We start from the raw sequence: 20,291 nt of genomic DNA on the forward strand, positions 1-20,291 counted from the left end.
GACTCATTTATGGGACACAGTAGTTATTTATTTCATAAAATTTATGTACCGCTTGATTGTTACAACCAACCAAAACCTCAGGCTACTGGATAAGGCAGCATTATAAGGATGCTATTAATAGTTTCTGCCCAAATATTTGTTGCTAAAGCAGCATTTGCACAAAGTGAATCTGCATGAACACGGCACTGGATTAACTCAAGAAGTATTCAAACAGTTTTAAATTTGTATTTTTAAAAAGAAAAAAACCAGCTCATCCTCAACTGAATAACGTCTGCACTATATTGAAAAGCAAAACCAGATCAGGTAAGCATTTATATTGCCTTGTCATCCGCGTTCCTCAGCTTCGTGCCCTCACAAAGTTGGAAAAGCTACGCTATAAGAATCTTCAGGTGTAACTGAATTATTTGACTACGTGAGCAGCAGAGAGATCCTTGAAATAAGTAGTCGAAGTTAAATGCAACCTCCAGTTCTGCTCAAAAGGATCTCTCCTACTTTTTAAGTAAAGGAAAGGTAATCATCTTCCATCCAACAATTGATTGAGGAAGAACAGAACAGACGCCCCCCTCTATTTGCTTCCCCTACATTAGAGCTGCAGGAAACCAACATCTCATTAATAAGCAGGTGGCATTAAGAAAGCCATTTTGCTATTTCCATTGTGCGGAAGTTGTGGGAAACTGAGTCTTGCGCCTCTCCACTGGTTTATTGTGCTGCTTGCACCAGAGACTGCTGGTACTGTACACGAGCAGGAAAATGATCCGCAGGCCTGTTGTACGCTGTCCACACAGGTTCTCCGACAAACAGCCTCATTGCCTTCACATAATTCTGGGAACGGAAACACAGAAAGTTCGCACTTAACATGGTTTACTTCTGCAAAACAAGAATGAAAACCCTGAAAGGAGTGGGGTTCAAAGTACAGGGCTCGATTCCAACTGAAGGGTTGGGAAACAGCCAGCTTTGGAGAAACGCTGGCTACTTTATTTGAAATATCCATTCCCCAATCCCCATAGCCTAATTGTGTTCCGATTCCTTGCAATATTCACATTTTGTGAAGATCAGACACTGTAAAGTGAAATCGCTTCGCCTTGTCCCTGTTCTAAGGCAAAAACATCCAGAAACCCTTCATGGAAAAGAGATTGTGAACAAGTCACAAAAGGGGGAGCCCCTTTTGGAACAGCCTGACACACCAAAATGTAGCAGTTAATGCCCCCCCCCCCACTATTATCTCTGTGTTTGGAACAGTTTCTCAAGTTGATTTTTGGCTCTTTAAAAAACAAAAACAAAAATGAGCACCGCTCAATGCAAAACCAACTGTGAACAAGGCTTGGGGCACACACAGAAGTTATTGCAATGCTAGCCTACATGAAATCAGTACGGTTAACATTTACAATTCAATACATGCAGGTTGGAAGGGGAAGAAGAGAGATCTCTTTGCTCTGTCCGCATTTTTAAAATTTACACACAAGAAGCCAGACTCCAGTTTCTGTTGCTGATGCACAGCAACACCTCTGCAGTTAATGTTCCATGTTTTGCTTTGTTTTTCAACACTGAAGCACCCTTACTCAGAGTAGACCCTTTGAAAGGAACAGGCCTAATACAAGTCCGTTAACTTTAATGGGCCTACTCTGAGCAAAACTTGGCTGACTGCCATCTAATCTTTCCGGCGAAATTAATAGCACGGGAAAACAACAAAGCACATTCAACAAAATTTGGGGGTCATGATATTGTCACTCTGTCAGGGCCTACACCTGTTTTCCTACCCAGAGGGAAACCAATAGATCGCAGAGCTCATTTTAAAGAGCCGGCCAGAGGCCTCAGACCCGTAGCAAGACAGCGACCTTAAACTTTCTATATCGAATGCTTTTATACATCCCTCGCAACAAGCCAGAGAACAGGGCGAGCAAAGCAGATCTCCCAAGGCTCCACTGCATAGTTGCTATGGCAACACCAATCCCTTACTAAAGATGGATTTTGTGACAAGGCTGAAGACACGAGTGCTCCATTTAACTGCAAAGGTAGCAGCAGCAGCAGCACAGAGCAGAGAAAGCGCATGTGCTCTAAATACTATCCCTGCCTGAACCTTGAGGAATTGATTTCTAAACCCAGAGAGTTGGGAATGGCAGCTTGGAAGACAGGTGGGCTTTTATGTCCGAACCGAGGTTGATGCTGCATATGCCTCGATTACCAACATGGTGCAGATACTTATGACTTCCAGTCACTACTAGTGCTTTTTTTTCTGGGGGCAGGGGACACACAGGGGGACACATACCGCTAAATACAGGTAGGTAGCCGTGTTGGTCTGAGTCGAAGCAAAATAAAAAAATTCCTTCAGTAGCACCTTAAAGACCAACTAAGTTTTTGTTTTGGTATGAGCTTTCGTGTGCATGCACACTTCTTCAGATACACTTGAAACAGAAGAGCCAGACCCTTATGTATATACAGAGGGTGGGGGTGGGTGGGAATGGGTGATGGGCTGATAGGAGTGGTAAACCTGTTGATGGCTGTTAACGACTGCTGATGACTGCAATTGGTCCTGCGGGGGAAAAGCAAGGGCTGAGGCGCTAAAGAAAGCTTGATCATGCATAATGAGATAAGAATCCTATGTCTTTGTTCATCCCAGGTAGCTCCATTTTGTGAATCTAAGTTTGGCCTCATTGAAGGGCGGTATTTCAATGAGTAGGAAAATGAGAATACCCCTAAACATATTTTTTTTTGGGGGGGGGAAGCACTGGTCAGTACTATCAACAAAAGTAGGACTGCTGAATTGCTGGGGGCAGGAAAGTCTGTGGGGAGAAGCATTTTTAATAGCTGTTTTTTTCTATACTAATAAACGCAGGCAACTTTAGATGAGGAGACCCAGGGTGTGGTCCGCTGAGAAGCCGGCAATTTGTAGAAGCAGCCTTTCTGGCCCCTTCCCCACAAACCCCTGAAAACCCTCTCAAGAAAGCAGTGGGGGATTCTCACTAGAGTTGCACAGAGAGCAAGATACTGCAGAGCCTGTGTGGTGTGGTGGTTAAAAGTCTCGTACCCAGGCCTGCGAGTCCAGGGTTCAGATCCCTGCTCAGCCCTGAAGCTCAATGGGTGCCCTTGGGCCAGTCACAGTCTCTCAGCCAAGCCAACCTCACAGCATTGTTGTTGAGATAAAATGGGAAGAGCTATGTACCTTGAGTTCCTTGGAGATTATGGCGGTGGAGATTATGATGATAAAAATTAGTGGGGGGGGGAGGAGGAATCCCTTCAATGAATTTCAAGTGACTCCCCGCACCCTACTCCATAGGTTTAATATGGCAAAACACAGGTTGTGTTCACACCAGGTGTGTAAAGCACATCTCCCCCCCCAAATAAAAAGAAAATCACAGAGCTACAATTCTCAGTACCCTTAATTCCCTGGGGGGAATTGCATGCTTTAAATGTATGGTATTGTATGCAGCCTTCAGCCTATAAAGAAGGCTGATCGCCGAAGGATTGATGCTTTTGAATTATGGTGCTGGAGGAGACTCTTGAGAGTCCCATGGACTGCAAGAAGATCAAACCTATCCATTCTGCGGGAGGCAGTACAAGACAGGAGTGCCTGGCATGCTCTGGTCCATGGGGTCACGAAGAGTCGGACACGACTAAACGCCTAAACAACAACAACAATTGTATGCAGCCAGAGATGGTCATCTTTCTAATATGGCGCCCTGTGTGAGGCCTATATTTTGCTCCTCCAAATGGATGGTCTCAATTAAGCATCTTCTCAATTTTGCTGCTCAGCTCAGCACCCTATTCATGGGAACAACTCACAATGCTCTAAATCTGGCACTGATGCAGCCCCACTTCTGACTGTTCAGATGTAGCCCTAGATTCCTTTTTTAAAAAATAAATAAAAAACAAATAAAAGTGGTCACAGGCTCTGATTCTGTACCCATTGCCTGTTATTCCCTCATTATTCCACCCACACATTTTTAATTTAGCAGATTACACTGCAGGTCTCAAGAGTTTTGTTATTAATATGCAGTTCTACAGCTGCAGACAATTCTGTCAACTCTATGTAGATGTTTATGGGGGGGGGGGTAAGGGGGGAAAAGTAATTTCATACAGATTCATCCAACGTAAATCGGTGATAGATGCCAGCAGGAAGCGTGATCATGTCTCCCTTTTCCATGGCAATCCGGATCCATTTGTCGTCTTTATCACGAACGTCAAAATACCCACTTCCTTCCAGGATGTAGCGAATCTCATCATCCAGGTGTAAGTGCTCTTCATAAAATATTTTTATCTGGGAAAGGGGAAGGGAAGAGAAAGCGGCTTTCCATTTAGCGAATCCTATTACAAGCGGCAAAGCATGTAAAGATTGCAAGATGTTACATCAGGAAACCCAAAGCGCCTCTCAATAATGCAATATTTGGCACTGAAAGGAGAGCCCTTTGAGCGCTCTTCAAGCTCTTTACCTGCATTCTCTAACAGCAACCCTGCAAGGCAGGGCAGAATCATTAATCTCATATTGCAGATCACTCTTTTGAGGAACTTCCCAACTCAGACTCTAGTCCAGGCATCCCCAAACTGTGGCCCTCCATTTGTTTTGGCCTACAACTCCCATGATCCCTAGCTAGCAGGACCAGTGGTCAGGGAAGATGGGAATTGTAGTCCAAAACATCTGGAGGGCCGAAGTTTGGGGATGCCTGCTCTAGTCCTTATTCCAGCTTTAGTCTGAGAATAACTAATCACACTGGATCTATCGTCCAGAGCAGATTTTGTGTATCATCATCATCACCACCTCTATTCTGCTTTATATTTTAAAGAAAAAAAGTCTCAAAGTGGTTCACAACACATGTCCAAAACATCTGGAGGTCCGAAGTTTGGGGATGCCTGCTTTACATGATGGATCTGCGAGTAAAATTACCTAGGTGCACCTGAAGTGCATTGAATTGCCAATGAACTACTCTCTTTCCCAGCTCCTCCCTTGTTAAAGCCTTTTTTTTTTTAACCAAAGATGCCACCACAACTGACGCGCTTCCTCAAGTGCTTAGTCAGCTCCGGAGGAAAGAGGTAGGGAGAGGAGAAGAACCTAAATTTAGTGGTGGAGAGAATTTGCGAGCCAACAACAGCTGAAGTGCACTGGAGCTTTCGGAAGGGTGCGTCAGTCAGCGCTGCCGGGTTGATAACGCTCTTGAGACATGTTATGGGTCAGGGAGATCGCAGAACCTGACGGAAATAAGCTGGGCAGGCATTCAGACTCCACTCCAGTCGCGAAATTACTAAAATATTCATAGCACTTAAAACGCCATCACCTTGACAACCAGACAAGGAGAGGCAGAAGAGCTCCCTCTTTCTGAGAAGTCTGAATAATGACTACTAGAAAAGAACCAGTTGGTTTTGTTGCTTTCATTTATAGTGTCCCAAGGAAGCGGTGTGGCCAATTGTTCAGAAGCTTATCATACGTCCTTCTGCCATATAAGTAGGGTGGTTGGCGGTGGTGGGAGAGAGAAGAGGTGTGTGTAGTTGTGACTTATTTTGTACTGGATCAGATTGTTATTACATGTGTGATCTTTGCTGCCTATTTTGTTGTTTCTTTGGCTTGTAAATTTGCCTTGTGTATAGTAATATAGAAAGGTGGTATACAAATTAAAAGTGAAAAGAACAGGGTCCCTTCCAACTCTACAATTCTACAGTTCTATCCAAAGCAGGCCAGTGAGAGAGCTCCTGCCTACAACCAAAACTTCCCAAATGCTCACTTAACTGCATGTGAAAAGACGGAAGTGATTCGCATGTATGCATAAGCTGCCAACTTTCTCCATTTTTTTCTGGCACATTTGCTGTGCCTTTTCACAACAGCAATGGAGGCAGAAATCAAACAGGTGCAACTCATTTTATCCCCCAATCTGCACTCCAGAATTCACCAGCTGTTAAGAAGGTACAGGAGCCCTGTCAGAAAAATAATAGGCAGCAACCAGAGGTAAGCACCTATCTTTCCCGTTATAATAGGTTTTGAAATGCAATAGGGCAGGGGAGAGAACAACTGCATGACTGACAGCAAAATCCAGCCATATCTACTCCGAAGTCAGCCCTTTTTAATTCAATTTGGCTTATTTTCGGGTTAAGCAGGGTTAGGATTTCATCCTTAGTTCTCAGGAAAGGGAGAGCCAGTGTTCATTCAGCAGAATCAGGAAACTTCTGAAACTGGCACACACTCTAGTGGCGAGATCCAGCATTTGCAACCCTTTCAAGGCCCAAACGAGAGACAGAATGTATTTATTACCTTCTCTTCGTAATTCGGAAGCTTATCTTTATGTATCGTTATTATATCCATCCAGTTGTAGTTCCTTTCTTTCCGGATCTCTGCTAACACAGGATCGGTCTCATAGTTGTCAGCATCCAGCTGTGGAATTAAGAAAAGGGTTTGGGTGACGGAAATGTTGAAAACGAGGCAGTTATTGCAATCGGCTGCATCCCAAACGTTCCTTGCGTACAAAACGCTTTTATGACTCTGCAGAGCAGGTTGTTGTGGGATGTGATACATAAGTAGCAGTCAAGTATAACATTCCTTGTTTTCCTAGAGTGGATGTGCAGGGGAACGTTTTGGTCCAGCCAGTCGAAAACTTCCTGTTTCCTCCAGGGCTGGGACATACTTCCTTTGCATGTGACTAGAGGTGGGGGTGACCTTACCCGTCCAGGTAACAAAAGGACAAGGCATGCAGCTCTCTCTCTCTCTCTGACTTCCTCCGTCAAAGTTAGAGCAGCTTTTGAGCTAGAAATGCTCTGTTGGCTTTCAGCCAACAGAGGACACTGGGATTATCCCCATTTGGGATAGATCCACATGTATATACTTTGTAACAAAGTCTGCGTTCAGGGATCCAACTGTAAACTGATGATGTGAGTAAACTTCTTTTATACACTTTAAACAAGATTGTGGCGTGTTTATTCTTTTAAGAGGGATATAAAGGAACTTACCGGGAACCTAGTAGTGAAAGGCTTACACAAGCCTGCAACCAGCGTTCTGCTGTGCGTTTAAGAGGGGAATGTAAAACTCTGCTAAGTAAAGGAACTTGCTAGCGCAAGTTAGGAAGGATATTAATAAACAGTATATCCTCTCCTGCCTCCCTGAACATTCCCACAGTTGTCAGTCTTCCCACTGTACTGGTGAGGAAAGAAAGCCCTGGTACTATTACCTGCTGACGTCCCATGTAAGACACTCAAGATATATAAGCCAGGTGCCAAATGGTTCCTTAAACCAAGGTTGCAGTTGCCAAAATGGAATGTCTAGTTGCCATTTTGGGGCTAGGCGGCTCTAAAGTCTTATTTTTCAAAAGATGTGATTGATTCTCAGTTAAACATCAGGCTAGTTCAGATGACAACCTTGAGCCCAATGGTCAGAAGTAGTGGGAATTCTCTGGATGGCACAGCGTTGGCTACTCTTGTTCTGGAAACCGGCAAAAAAGTTCTCAGTTTCTGAAACCACTTTTGTTCATCAAAAAGGGATCATTGAAAAGCTGGCCTTCAACCGTCGACAGTAGAGCAGGGTTCCCCCTGAAGGAGGACTGCTACACCAGCAAGAAGCCTCTGTCCATGAAGAGCTCTCAGCTGTTTTATACAACTTTCCCTTCCTGGTTTTCCCTCCAGGCGGGCTGCCATCTTTGGCAGAGCAGATTTCCAAAACAACAAAAATTAGCCTTGATAGGGGGAGCAGCAGGGACGCAGCAAACAAACGAGATTAAATTTAAACGCCGACAAGAATCAAGGGGTCTTCATTGATTATTTCACAAGTTTAATATATTGCCCGGGTCCTGATTTAACTGCATTTGTTCAGTAATTGCAATGGGTTGCACCTTGAGGGAAGCAGTGCAGCGCTCATGGGAGGGCAGGCGCAGGTCCACGCTGCCCACTCACCACCCATCCTGTCTAGGATAATCAATGGTTTGTACTGACATTGTAATGTAAACTTCAGCAAGAGTGCTAAAAACTCCTTTGCTGATATGTGTAAAATGAGCAGCCCCAAAGGTTTATGCTAAACCCTAAAGCAGAGGTTCTCAAGCTCCGGTATGCAAATCACTTTTGGCCCCCACAACCTCCACTCAGGTGCTCTGAGGAACAGATGCAGAACAATCAAGAATAGCTGTACTATACATGGTCATGCAATTGACTTTTTTCTCTGACAATGGAGGCAGAGGATGTTTTGACCAAAGCTGGATTATTGAACAGGCAAATAAAGCCATAGCCTGAGGGCCAAGATTTTCATGAGGGAAGTTTTTTAATGTTTAATGTTTTATTATGTTTTCATATATGTTGGAAGCCGCCCAGGGCAGCTGGGGCAACCCAGTCAGATGGGCAGGGTACAAATAATACTATCTATTATTATTACTTGCTATTGTAAGGTGAGATTTCCATCCCCCCTTGCCACCTTCAAGTCCAAATATGGAAAGTGAATGCTGAATAATGTCCAGAGACCAAACCTGACAAACAGTACACTCACCTTGGGATGTCAAGGAAATAAACAACTATCTAGCTTTTAGAAGACATCTGAAGGCAGCCTTGTTTAGGGAAGTTTTTAATGTTTGATGTTTTATCACTTTATTATTATTATTATTATTCTGTTGGGAGCCGCCCAGAGTGGTTGGGGAAACCCATTCAGATGAGTGGGGTATTAATAATAATAATAATAATAATAATAGAGAGAATTTTGCTTACACACAAAGCTGGCACATCCATCACATAAGTAAGTCAAGACTATGATTAATTTTTTTTTTAAAGTCAGAGATGTGCTTTGATTTCTAGCTTGCATACACAGACGCACAAACAAAGTGGTCCTCTGAGCCCCCAAAATTTTCAAGTGGCCCATAAAAAAAGGTTTGAGAACCACTGCTCTAAAATACGCTGTAGGATAGAGAGAACACTTAGTTTAAAATACGTACTTCCATGACCATTGCTTTGCAAACAAGATGCCCCAGGTAAAGAGCCTGCAAAATGTTTTGCTAGCCCATCTGTATACATGTACATCTTTAACCTCTGGGACAGCTCAGTTGGTACAACATGAATCTCAGGGTCAGGGGTTTGAGCAATGCAGGGGGTTGGACTAGATGGCCCTCATGGTCCCTTCCGACTCTAAAATTCTATGGTTCTGTGAGCTAAGCAAATCAATCATTTGTGGTACAGCACAAAAGATACTCCCAATCCACTTTAGTTGAGGTACGCATCGGTACACTCCGCCTATTCAAATATACAAGGGAAGCAAGGGCCTACCGTAACCTTTTTCCCAGCTCCAATCTCCACATATTTCAATAGGAAACAATAGGAGCTTTCCACACTCACTGCTTTTTTATTTCACGCTCTAGTATCTGTAGTCAAATGTGAAATACAGAGTACTGTAGAAGGTCCAAGGGCACATCATACAGCCACCTTGCTGAAGCTAAGCAGAAACAGAAACAAAGCATGTGGCCAGTGTAGTAGAAAAACACTGTTCAGGGAGCAGGTGACCAGCATGTGATATGGGGATTTCTGGCACTTACAGAAGGGTCAAGAGTCGCTGTGCTTGACCTGGGTACATGGAAGCTTCCCATACAATTATCACAGGCTGTAATTCTGCATTTTATGGCCGCTGGGCCCAGCAGCTTACGGCTGCTTTACTCCACACCCGTTAGGGATGACGATTCATACGCTGGAAGAAGAGGCAGCGCTGTGCCATGGGCAGAGTGCTGGAGTACAGCCAGGAAAGCCAGCTTTAAAAGCTCTTGCTCAGCCATGAAGCTCGCTGGGTAAACTTAAGCCAGTCAATATCTCTTGACCTCACACCAGCCTCACCAAGATGTGGGGATAAAAAAGAGATCGAGGAACTATGTATGCATTCAGCTCCTCGGAGGAAAAGCAGGATATAAATGTAATAAATTATTATTATTTCAAAAATAAGGTAGATTCTAGCCCAGGAAAGCTTATGCAATAATAAATGTTAAGTCTTTAAAATGCCACACAACTCTATTGTTCTTGCTACCACCACGTTAACAGAGTTACTCCTCTGAGTTATTATCAACAACAATAAAAATGCTATTGTTAATGAGAACTACAGCTATCTCTCACCCTCCCTCCCATGAGCTTGTGGGAGGGGCGGGGCACAAATACCGACTGTGTTGCTTTTATATTCACAACAGCCCTGCAGAGTGGGATAGACCATGAGAACACGATAGGCCCAAGTCCGCACCCAGTGATCTTCATGGCTGAGGGCATGGGCGTAGCCAGGGGTGTGTGCAAGCAAATAAATAAAAATACTGATTAACTAACTGACCGATTGCGCAGCAGATAACACGGTTCTGCACACACACACCCCAACATAAAACCTGCCCCCCTAAAATAAATCCTGGCTATGCCCATGGCTGGAAGTGGTCCGGATGCATCTCTCCTCATCCCTGGACCTGATGGAAGCTAGGAGTCCAACATTGCCAGCGCCTCGTCTCTGCTTGCTGCCCAGCTCTGGCGACTGGAAACCGAACTGCAACTGAGCGCACGTTTAAAGCACATTCCTCCCCTCAAAGAATTTTTGGCGCTGTAGTTCGTTAAGAGCGGCTGGGAGCTGCAGTTCTACGAGGGGTGGACTGCATCCCCCAGAATTCTTTGAGGGGAAAATGTTGAGCGTGTGTGTACGCGCAACCTGCAGCCAAAGCGCACAGGCTCCTGGACGGGAGGGAAACGCAGCGCCACCAGGATCCTGCTGCACTTTGCAAACCGAGCCCTGGCGCCAGGAATGGCTCCCTCGGGTCCTCCCGCTCCTGCCTACTTTCCAATAGAAGACGCCCAGCTGCTCCAGCAGCGTCAGGCTGACGGGTTCGTTGGGCTCCCGGCGGTGTGCCAGGCGCTGGTCCTCCGCCGACTCGTCCATATACCAGGCTTCCACCATGGCGACCCCAACTCGAGCCTCTCCTGCTTCCCAGCCTTCCCGGGGGAGGGAAGGCGCCACTCGCCGCGGCTCCGCCTCTCCGCTTCCCGGGGTGGGGAAACCACGCGCGGGGCTTCCTGCGCAGGAGCAACCGGGTCTGGCTGTGCCAGGAAGGGGCAATTCAAGTGTGCACGAGGCTCCTAGACCCGCAGCACCTTCCCCATCCCAATCCAGTTAAACTCCGGAATTTTTATTTTTTTTATTAGTTAAAGCGCTTTTTGTTGTTGTTGTTGTTTAGTCGTGTCCGACTCTTCTCTTAATTCTCTAATTTAAGAGAACAACAGTTACCAGACCTTTAGAAGGCATCTCAAGGCAGCCCTGCTTTTAATGTTTGATGGATTTCTGTATTTTAATATTTTGTTGGAAGCCGCCCAGAGTGGCTGGGGGAATCCGGCCAGATGGGCAGGGTATAAATAATAAATTAATTATTATTATTATTATTATTATTATTATTATTATTATTATTATTATTATTATTATCTTTGTGACCCCATGGACCAGAGCACACCAGGCATTCCTGTCTTCAACTGCCTCCCGCAGTTTGGTCAAACTCATGTTGGTAGCTTCGAGAACACTGTCCAGCCATCGTGTCCTCTGTCGTCCCCTTCTCCTTGTGCCCTCAATCTTTCCCAACATCAGGGTCTTTTCCAGGGAGTCTTCTCTTCTCATGAGGTTGCCAAAGTATTGGAGCCTCAGCTTCAGGATCTGTCCTTCCAGTGAGCACTCGGAGCTGATTTCATTCAGAATGGATAGGTTTGATGTTCTTGCAGTCCATGGGACTCTCAAGAGTCTCCTCCAGCACCATAATTCAAAAGCATCAATTCTTTGGCGATCAGCCTTCTTTATGGTCCAGCTCTCACTTCCATACATCACTACTGGGAAAACCATAGCTTTAACTATACAGACCACTGTTGGCTTTTTTTTTTTAGACGCGTGAAAAAGGAGCAGCGGCTCGAATCTCCACCCCGAGTCATGTCGTAATGGAACCGTTTGTGCACGTGTAAATTTGCCTGTTGGGGCAGCTTCCCACGGTATGGGTGTGCTGGTGGCATTTTTCACACCAGCCCACGCTAGCTGTGTGATATCCTCACCATGAGAAGTTTAGTAGGGCGAGATAACTCAAACTTTGCCCTGTACTGGCTTTTGTTTTCGACCCTTAAAACAAAACTGGCATTTCTTTCTGCCAGCCCATTGTGGCTGCGGAAACGCAGCCAGATGGGCAGGTATAAATAATAAAAGTATTTTTAGTATTATTATTAATTGATTGATCTCCCATAATTTACTCTGAAAATAGAACGTTTCAGAATTAAGATGGCCACTGTATTTGTGGAGAATGTATTAAATTTGATTTAATTTAAAAAAAGTTGGGAGAGAACTGCATGTGTCTGCGTCATCTGATATTTGCCTGATTTGTATTTGTATATTTTGTTACCTGCCCAAGCTAGTACAGGCAACTCTGCTTACACAGGGGTTACATTCCTGGGATAGGACATGAAGCGAAAATAGTGTATAGTCAAAACACTTTGGGCGCAATGGTGGGTGGAATTGCCAATACCAAAGTCCCGTCGTCCCCCCACACAAGTGCCCGCCCCCTTTTTGCTCCCTTTAATTTTTCTATTTAAAATTTTTTGCCAAACATGTAAAGCTGAATATGCACAAGTTAAATGCTTGTAGATTGTGAGTTACCTGTACTTTCACCACAATACAAAAGATCAGTTTGAGTACATAAGTTTTGGTACAATAAATGCTGCTCTTGTTATTAGATGGCATTTACACATCGCAGCATCAACCCAAATTTGCTATCTCATGACAAAACAGGAATGCCCTGGGCTATTTTCACAAAATGTGCTCCTGGATAAAACTGAACAGCAAGTCTTGGAGAATTTGGAGTGTCTTCCAGGGTAGATCAATCAGCGGTTCCATTTCTCAAAAGAGAAAACACAAAAGTAAAAAGGCAGAAACTGAATTGTGTTGATTTTTCTCTGGCATTTTTTTTAAGACGTCAAATTCTAATCTAGACCAATGAATTTGATGACACTCATAATCAAGCTTTTTTTTTAAGAATCAGGGCTAAGAATCCTGTGCATATCTACTCAGAAGTGCAATTGTTTTTCGATGGGTCTTATTCCCAGGTAAATGTGTGAAAGATTGCAGCCTAATTCAGTCATTAAATACTGAGAGGTCATTTATAATAGACACATAACATGAGTTATTGACTGACCCTAATAATGCATGATACTTGAAAATATATCCCATTGATTTCAGGGGACTTACTTCTAAGTAAGCACACTTAGGATTTCAACCCTGGTGGCAAATGTTCTGCTGTATAAAAACAAACACCTGAATTGCAGAGATGAGTACTCAAAATTATTTGTAAAAGAAACCCTGTTCTTCATAGTCCCTGTGCAGTTCTATGCATGGGCTTGTAGCTTGTAGCATCAGACGCTCCTACCTGGAATAATGTGTCACCCACTCAGCTCCTTTTTGGAAAGGCTATTCCTTCTGTCTGAGCTATGCTCAGGTTGAGCTAGTGCTCTTCAATCTTTCCTTGCCATCTTTGAAAAGTTATTTCATTCTGTTGCCCCTTTAGGGAAGTGATGTTGCCAGATGTTCTGCGGGAAGACTCAGCACGACTTCCAATAGCTTGTGGGAGGTTTACTTTGGCATGTGCGTTTGCAAAATAAAATAAAAAAAAAGACTGGCTTGGTGGGGTTAAACAAGATTTCTCCTTCCAAGTGGATCTTATCTCCGGTCTTTGTTTGGAAGGTAGGTCAGCCTGAACCTTGGGCGGCTTTGCAGAATTAATTGCGGAAGCTGCTTGTTCTCTCATATTGCAATCAACAGTATGCTTGGCAGTGTTAATCTGCTGCTGGCTAATTTAATGGTCTCTGCCTGCATAACTTTAGATAATTGCTTTTGTTCCTTGGGCTACATGTTGAGGAATGTTGTCATTTGCTCCCTAGGAAATACCAGGGTGAACAAATGGGCCCTGAAGCAGTCAATCCCAGATTGACTCTTCCTGCCCCCCCCCCCATCAGAGAGAGAACCCAGCGTTGCTGCAAGACAGAAAAAGATCCTTTTTCAAATCCACTGGTCATGATCACCAGTGGATTATGGAAATGTCTAGACACATGTCTAGCTATGGAACGCTGAGTCAGACGGTTGATTCATTTGGCTCAGAACTGTCTACACCGATTGGCAGCAGCTCTCCAGACGGCATGTTCCCAGTCCTACCAGGAACCAAACCTGGGATCCTCTGTATACCAAGGAGATGCTCTTATCATTGAATTGTTGCATTTTGTGGGTGATTTCAGTTGATAGTCAAGACCTTAGCAGAATTGGATGACTGGCATCAACAGTAGTCTCTGCATGGCCCAGTCAGGACACCCTCTACTGAAATAACTGGCAGTGTTGGATAATACCCTGCCTTTTAATAAGATTGCATTATGCCGTGCCCACTGTCTTACGGGACATTTTTGAGAGAAGAGAAGGCCAAGGAGTAAACCCTACACCATACGGAGTGGAGTCCCTAAGACGGTTGGATGGCGCCTTGTACTCCTCCTTCCGGCAGCTCCGGCAGCCCAGCTGGTGCCAGACGTATTGCTCTGCTTTTCTTTGGAACGCATCAGCGAGACCAAAAAGGGGGAGTTCTTGTTTGGGCAGCACTGCCCAGACTTGACCTTCCCCAGAAAGGTCATTTCGGTGCTGCTAACCTAGCAAAACAATGTGGGAGGCAGCAGTTACAAGTTAACCCAGGCATAGGCAAACTCCGGCCCTCCAGATGTTTGGGACTACAATTCCCATCATCCCCAGCTAACAGGACCAGTGGTCAGGGATGATGGGAATTGTAGTCCCAAACATCTGGAGGGCCGGAGTTTGCCTAGGCCTGGGTTAACCGGTTTCTGCAGCCACAGCAGGTGCTGTGATTCTCCAGTGGTTGGACTTCACCCCCAGAGGCACACTCCATTGTTCCTCAAGGCCGACGGATGCCAACAATTGTGCCAAAGCGATAACAGCGATTGCGACTCAGTCTTTATTGTAACCATTCTTGGCTATCCTTGCGGCGCCGTAAAATTATACATTTCAGTTTATGAATAAGATTTCTATTTTTCCCCCAGGGAAGCACCTTTAGTCATCACTATGTTCCGAGAGCGAGTACACAAACACAGTCCCCCACTACCACAGATTATGTAGTCACGTTTCCTGCATTTGGGAGATCGCAGGGGGTCAGCACACCTGGAGTGCAGTAGACGAGCCTCACCCTGGGGTCCCCCTTTGCCAGGTAAGTATGTATGTGTGTGTTTATCTCTTTAGCTGAAATGTCTACAAGTGGAACTTTCATGAAGTGTATTAAGGCATTATGCAACATATAAAAAATTTAATAGAATCAGTAAAAGTATCTATAAAAGCATAATAAAAAGCATCAGTTAAACCATCATTCCCCAAACTTCACCCTCCAGCTGTTTTGGGACTACAATTCCCATCATCGCTGACCACTGGTCCTGTTAGCTAGGGATGATGGGAGTTGTGGTCCCAAAGCAGCTGGAGGGCCAAGTTTGGCCATCCCTGGGTTAAACAGTAGTTACACATTGATTAGAGAGAAATTCACATGTGAAAGCCTGCCTAAACAATTACCATTTTCAGAAGACATCTAAAAGAAGGTAGGGATGGTTCCTGCCAAACCTCTACTAGTTCAGCAGGAAGTAAGTCTCACTTTATTCAATGGGGCTTAGTTCCAAGTAAGCGTGATCAGAATGATTCCTCCCACCGAAACACACACACACACACACACACACACACACACACACACACACACACACTGTGGACTAAGCCTTGCAACCTGTAACGTTACAGGCTTTTAGCATGAAGCTAGAAGGCAAGAGCGAGGCTGGAGTGAGACAGGCCGTGCATTTCTGATGCTAGAAGGCAAAGATCAGGTATTACAGCTTCACTGCAGGGTGTGTGTGTGTGTGTGTGTGTGTGGCTTATTCCTTTGATTCTGCTGCCACATAGGCAATCAAGTGGAAAGCTGTCATCATATTGGGCCTGCTTGCACAGAAGAAAAGTCGGGTAGCGTTATTGCCTTTCATCTAGCAGGAGAGAAACAGGGCAGGTTGCCAGCCTGTGCAGGACCCCAAGAATTTATTACGCTCGAGGTTCAATCTATATACACACACATCTCCTTGAACATTAAATTCCAGACGGACATTGCTCACAGCAGGAGCCTAAGGAAACACCAAATGTTGCATCTCAGTGGTGTTGTCGGGGTTTTTCCTCCCCTTTCCCTTTTCTCAATTATTTTTAATTCAGCTCCCCTCTCGTTTGCGGATTTCCAAGCATATGCCAAGCACAGCTTGCCACACATCAAATGATTTTTATTTTGCTGGTGTATCCAAAACTGACACAGGGCAGGATCAGAAGCGATCAGCAGGAGTGGGGTTTCCCCCACCCCTTGTAAACCCCCCACCCCCAAAAAACCTGTCTGCTCCCACAGATGCCTGGAGGTCTGCATTTTCTCCAGCTCCCCGGACTGCTAGAAACGCACCACGCGAAACACTCCAGCAAATCAATTCTGAGTCAGATGCTTCTCACAATGCTCCCCTCGTTCCCCTAGGCAAAACTGAAGGAATTTCTTCTAAGCTAAGCAGGCCAGAAGGCTGTCTGAAAAAGATAGATAGGCAGAGAGAAAATGAGCTCTAAAGGTGCAAGTAATGGAAGGCTTTCTTAAATCTCTAGGCTCAAGCTAGAAGGTTGGTCAGGGGGTGCTGAGAAACAACACTCAACAGTAGGCCATCTTCAGTTCTTTTTCCAGGTCTCAGAGCTCAGGTGAAGAAAGTTAAATACTGCAGTGGTAAACTTTTTCTCTCCCCCCCCCCCCCCGGGCTAACGTTCTTTAAAACTATTGCTGGAGCGCTGGGCTTTGTGGGAAAACAAGGGAGCCTTATGGCACATTAGAAAACTATGGGTGAGATTCACATAATGAACCTCTTCAGCAGAAGTCCTGCAAGAGGACTTCTGCTTGAGCAATGGGGCTTTGCCCCCTCTTCCCCTGTGCATCCCCCAAAATTGAGCAGGGTGCAAGGAGTGATAATCCTGACCAGCAAACTGAAATGCTTGTGCAGATGGAACAGTTAGAAGTGCGTAACATTTGATTGCCCCCCTTAAAAATTGTGGCATAAGCCAGCGGGTACCGAAGATGGTGCCTGGCAGCTATTGTGACATTTCTTATCCCCGTCTTCTGGCCATGCTACCTGATGACAGCTGTAGTCCAATGGCATCTGGAGGGACTGAAGCTCCCTATAAGCTTTTGGGGACCAGAGTCCACCTCATCCGATGCCAGAAATTTTATCCTAAGACGGCAAGCTCTCTCACACACACATACACTCGTGTTGAGTGGAGCTTTTACCCAAATAAATAGGCACTGAGTTACAATGAAGTCCTTATACAATGCAGCTCAGTGGTAGCTTTGCGAGGGAGAGCACGGGAGAAATTTTGCAACTCATTTCCAAAAGATCTTCCACTTTTTAAAAACGTTGTTTAATAGATGTTTCATGTTCCTTTCAGATACCAAATCCTCTTCTATTACAATGCTGACCCTTGCCTGCCTTTTCCACATGTAAATCTACCATGTGACTAGTGCCTTTTAAATAGCTATAGTGGCCAAGTTCACGTTTATAATAAGCTAGGCTTAATAAACCGCAATGTGAATTGGCAACATGCTGGTGAGCGAAGCCTATTTACTTCTCCCTTCATGTGATCGAGTAAACAAACCAGAATCACTTCCCATGATGTCCAATATGGGATTTTGTTGCTCCCCAAAAAGGTTAGGATTTGTAAGCCTACAACCTGTATAAAAGCTGTTTTTTTCTAATCCTGCTTTGTTTGGATGCAAAAAACCAAGAATTTCAGTTTTGGACATTAAGCAAAGTTCTCCACTCTAAGCTGCATGAACTAACTACAGCTCCCATCATCCTCGACCATTTGTCCTGCTTCCTGGGGCAGTTGTAGTTGTAGTTCAGCAAAATCTGTTCTCCACATCTATCATTGTTGGCTGGCATGTGATAGATCACATCTAACATTGTGGTTTATTAAACCAGGATTCATGGCTTGTTGTGTTTGAACATACCCATTAAGTACACAGGTGTGGATTCTGAGTTTTCTCCTGCTGACAAAAAAGAGAGCTTTCACTAATTTCTCCTTCCCTTGCAGCCCCTTGGAAAATCTGTTCCCCAAAAAAGGTTGAATATTGCAGCAGCCTGGAGGGAAATATTATATTGAAAGCTGTCTTCTTCCACCAGCAGGATCTTCTGCTGGATCTAAGGCCTTCCATAAATGAAGTCTTTTCCATTTGCAGAAAGCACACGTACAACCAAAGCCTTAATATTTAGATATGTCATGTGGATGTTTTTGATTAGTGATGTACCAGCATTCGGGATGTGGGTGGCACTGTGGGTTAAACCTGAGCCTTGGGCTTGCCGATCAGAAGGTCGGCGGTTTGAATCCCCGCGATGGGGTGAGCTCCCGTTGCTTGGTCCCTGTTCCTGCCAACCTAGCAGTTTGAAAACACATCAAAGTGCAAGTAAATAGGTACCGCTCCGGCAGGAAGGTAAACGGCATTTCCGTGTGCTGCTCTGGTTCGCCAGAAGCGGCTTAGTCATGCTGGCCACATGAGCCAGAAGCTGTCTGCGGACAAACGCCGGCTCACTCGGCTAGTAAAGCGAGATTAGCGCTGCAACCCCAGAGTTGTCCACGACTGGACCTAATGGTCAGGGGTCCCTTTACCTTTAGCGTGTCAAAAGGCCACAAGCCTCCTGGAAGATGAAATTTCCCCTCAAATCTCCCTGGGAGAAAAACTTATTGCTTGAGAAAATAAAAGCTGCTGAATGCATAGGCAGCCTTATCTCTACTAATGCACACACAGAGAAATTATTTTATTGTGTATTTTAATTATGTGTGGCCATGTTTTTATAACTGGTTTTATATTTGTATACTGCTTGGAAGTCATTGTGGCAAGTAAGTTAACAATGAAGGTTATAAGCACATTTTTTAGAGTCATATACACAGGACAAGACGACCGGGAAGCTTGAGGTGCTTTTATTTATCACCCACCCTGATTATATAAATCCTGATTTTACGCACATGTACTTGGAAGCAAGACCCAGCCTCTTCACTGCAGTAACATGCACAGGATTGCAGCCTCAGATCTTGACCAAGGCTGCGATCCTAACCCCTTATCTGGGAATAAGCTCCATTGAATTCAGTAGGACATCTGAGTAGACATGGTTACGATTGCAGGACAACCTCCAGACTTTGTAGCCGTTCTCTATGGCGTTTGGGCCAACCTTTTCCTCCCTTGTTCAGATGCATTTCTAATTTGAAACCGTCTTTTGCACTGCCTGCAGTGATTATAAAATAGCCCTAAACCAGGGAGGCTGCACTAAACAATTAAAGCAAGCTGCAGAGAACTCCAGCCACTTCTATAGGAAGTGCCTGCTTTTTAGAGGTTGGGTTGAGCCGCATTCCTGCCCTGACTGCATTACATTCTATGGGGCGAGTCAAAATACAATACCATGCCCTTAAGCCTGTATAACATTAGCTGAAACATAGAAGCTGGTGACTAAAACTGGCTATACATCCCCTTCCTTCTGCCATTAGAGGTTGGGTTGGCACGAATCATTCCTGGCCTCTTCTAGACTTCTAAACACAAATGGGCCTTTGCAATGTCAGTTTCTTTTTATCAGCCAGTATTTATCATCAATGTTTGTAATTTTTATCCTGCATTTTTATGGTAGTGTTGTCTAATTCTTTCAACAAAAAGAAAAATAAATTAAAGTGTATCTGGAATAGGAAAAAAAAAACAAACTTTGTGGGTTGTTTCTTGTTTTGCATCGCCCAAATAAAATAACCTTGTAAATATGTAGAAATTAGACCACTGAAGTCGTCCGCGAATCATAGTGTTTCTCGTGGTTCCAGGTTTCTTGATGACAATACAACACCTCCTCCTCCTGGTAAAATAAGCAATAACCTCCGCAGACTGGGAGAAGCTCTAGGAGGGAGAAGAGTTGTGGAATAAAACATCTGCTGTGCATTCTGAGCCATCACCTCCCAGGGAGATTGGCAAATGACTTCTGCCTTGCCAGTTCAAGGAGAGACGGATCAACAGCCCCATGCTCTCTGATGGATGAAGGGGAATATGAAGAGAGGACTGGTCATGAGAGGTCATTAATAATCTCAGAGAACCATGAAAACTGTCAAAGTCAAATTGCAGGGCGTCCGGGCAGGGGAAGAAAAATCAAGACTTGGACTGCATTTCTCTGCACTATTATTGTCGATCCATTTGGAGAGGCACACAGCTAAATAAGCAATGGCCACAACACAGTTGTTGGGATCCAAT

The 20,291-nt window shown here is 44.7% G+C and overlaps 1 protein-coding gene and 1 pseudogene across 1 annotated transcript; both read right to left on the reverse strand.

The window, feature by feature from the left end:
• Positions 1-21: 21 nt before the first annotated feature.
• On the reverse strand, positions 22-10,918 carry LOC118082420 (acireductone dioxygenase). The gene is made up of 4 exons (XM_035109910.2): positions 10,739-10,918; positions 6,236-6,355; positions 4,076-4,255; positions 22-822 (listed from the first exon to the last, which is right to left on the reverse strand). The coding sequence occupies exons 1-4, from the start codon at positions 10,856-10,858 to the stop codon at positions 700-702; spliced, it is 543 nt and encodes a 180-aa protein (XP_034965801.1). The 5' UTR covers positions 10,859-10,918; the 3' UTR covers positions 22-699.
• Positions 10,919-15,045: 4,127 nt separating this feature from the next.
• LOC118083266 (U1 spliceosomal RNA) lies at positions 15,046-15,187 on the reverse strand (annotated as a pseudogene).
• Between the last annotated feature and the right edge of the window lie 5,104 nt (positions 15,188-20,291).

This window comes from Zootoca vivipara, chromosome 3, assembly GCF_963506605.1.
Source record: "Zootoca vivipara chromosome 3, rZooViv1.1, whole genome shotgun sequence".
NCBI lineage: Eukaryota > Metazoa > Chordata > Lepidosauria > Squamata > Lacertidae > Zootoca > Zootoca vivipara.

What these genes read in the sequence shown, in the direction of transcription:
- LOC118082420 (XM_035109910.2), bottom strand. Translation starts at nt 10,858, where the DNA reads ATGGTGGAAGCCTGGTATATGGACGAGTCGGCGGAGGACCAGCGCCTG. An exon ending in TGGGCGTCTTCTATTGGAAA is followed by an intron (nt 6,356 to 10,738) that starts GTAGGCAGGAGC and finishes TTAATTCCACAG; the next exon opens with CTGGATGCTGACAACTATGA. An exon ending in TTCCGAATTACGAAGAGAAG is followed by an intron (nt 4,256 to 6,235) that starts GTAATAAATACA and finishes CCCCTTTCCCAG; the next exon opens with ATAAAAATATTTTATGAAGA.